General features: G+C 39.7%; 1 protein-coding gene across 1 annotated transcript in view; it reads left to right on the top strand.

Annotated features, from left to right (window-relative positions):
• Pmar_PMAR013066 (hypothetical protein) overlaps positions 1 to 247 on the top strand; it is a gene marked incomplete at both ends in the record, with an annotated part of 2,661 nt that extends 2,414 nt beyond the window's left edge. The window contains one exon of the mRNA XM_002779943.1: positions 152 to 247. Coding sequence (XP_002779989.1) covers positions 152 to 247 — 96 coding nt within the window. The remainder of the gene's footprint in view (positions 1 to 151) is intronic.
• Between the last annotated feature and the right edge of the window lie 1,598 nt (positions 248 to 1,845).

Genomic DNA, 1,845 nt, shown 5'->3' with positions numbered 1-1,845 from the left:
AACACCAGTGAAAAACATATTTCACGACTATTGCATATCACCGCGAATATCGCGTTTTTCACCGAGTTTTACGCCACTTCACGTAAAACGGGTTGTGAAACTCCAGTGGCATCGTTCAGGTACTTCTTTTGTGTATCTCTCGTTAAATCAGTTCGCTATCGAGGATCTCCCGGAATTCATATTACCTCTTCCTGGTGGGCGAATTGAACTACTCAGTGGACTCAACCGAGAGGATATGAGTAAGTGAGGAATGGGCTTTGTTGATGGAGTTTTCCCCGTGATGTGAAAAACAGATTTCGCGACCACTGTATAGCGCGAGTATTGGATTTTTATATACAGAGTATTACGCCACTTCACGTGAAACGGGTGAAACTTCAATAGATACCATCTAGCTGTACAGTGCGTGCCAATTTGATATGCAAATGTGGAGAATGTGCGTCGTTTTCTATTCCGGGATTAATGATAGTGAACAACTTGTCGCTATCACAGTCTCGAAAGGTTACTTTTATCACATCACATGTTCATAGCAATGTTAACATTGTTTATGCGATATAGTTTCAGATAGATTAATATCCATCCCGCAAAATTACGCACATTTTACACATTTGCATATCAAATTTTTGCTCAGTGGAGTTCCACGCGTTTTACGTGAAGTGGCGTAATACTCTGTGAAAAAAGTGACATTCGTGGTGATATGCAGTAGTATTGTTTTTCATATCACTAGGGTGAAACTTCACCGTAAATGACAACTTACTGATGATGTTTATAACTTCCCGTAGCATCTCTCGTGTTTGCGAATGTGTTGGTATCAGACAACTTAACGAGAGTCGATAATAAGTAGTTGTTAACTGCTGATCGCTACAATGGAGTTTCACCCTAGTGATATGAAAACACTAGTGTAAAACGTATTTCTCGGAAACATAGATAGAGTATTACGCCACTTCACGTTAAATGGGTGAAACTCTAATAATCGTCTTGAAGCTCAGGCGGGCATCGCAAGAATCTAAAATGTAGAATTGAGACTACTTCAATGGTGTTTTGAAATAACACGATTTTGAGTTTTTAAAGTCGCCGTACTCACTTCATGAGGGTCAGATACAAACTCGCCGATTGGACCTTCGTTGAGATGGTCCCAAGCACAGCTCTCAGCGGTTGGTGATGCTGTTGATTCCGCGGTGAACGTTGATGCTGCTGCTGGGGCGTGCGCGTTTATGCTGAGAGCCGACCACAGGAATTGTGATGCTGCGAAAAGTCTACAGCGACTGTTGGGGGTAAGGGGTGTGGGAAAATACGCACATGGTGAAGACATTATGAAAATTTGGGTAAAATTTTTAAATAGTAAATTAGGAACGACCTTTTTTAGGAAAAAAAACGGGACAAGACCTTTTTTAGGAAATTCTCATAAGTTTCTGTACACTTCTGTACCCTAGTTCGTATATGTTCTTTCATAATAATTGACGAAATTTCTGAGCTCAGTTGAGGAAAACGAACATATGCTGCAACACTAGGGTAGGGGCTGTGGGGAAATATTCACGTGGTCAACTACGTGTGTTGGTGATAATGTGAAAATTCTGAGAAAAATTTTGGGAAATTCTAAAGAAAAATTTCGTGATGGTTTATGTGCGATCCGAATTTTCTCCACTTTACAACTTTTTTTGTTGAACGAGTGTATTTCGATTTAATATGCAAATGTGTGTTATTCCCCGAGATTGAACTATATCGCATAAACAATGTAAACATTGCTATGAACATGTGATGTGATAAAAGTAACCTTTCGAGACTGTGATAGCGACAAGTTGTTCACTATCATTAATCCCGAAATAGAAAACGCACATTTGCATATCA

This window comes from Perkinsus marinus, assembly GCF_000006405.1.
Source record: "Perkinsus marinus ATCC 50983 genomic scaffold scf_1104296945006, whole genome shotgun sequence".
NCBI classification, from domain to species: domain Eukaryota; phylum Perkinsozoa; order Perkinsida; family Perkinsidae; genus Perkinsus; species Perkinsus marinus.
The sequence above is the reverse complement of the archived record's forward strand: the minus strand, read 5'-3'. Positions and strand labels throughout refer to the sequence as shown.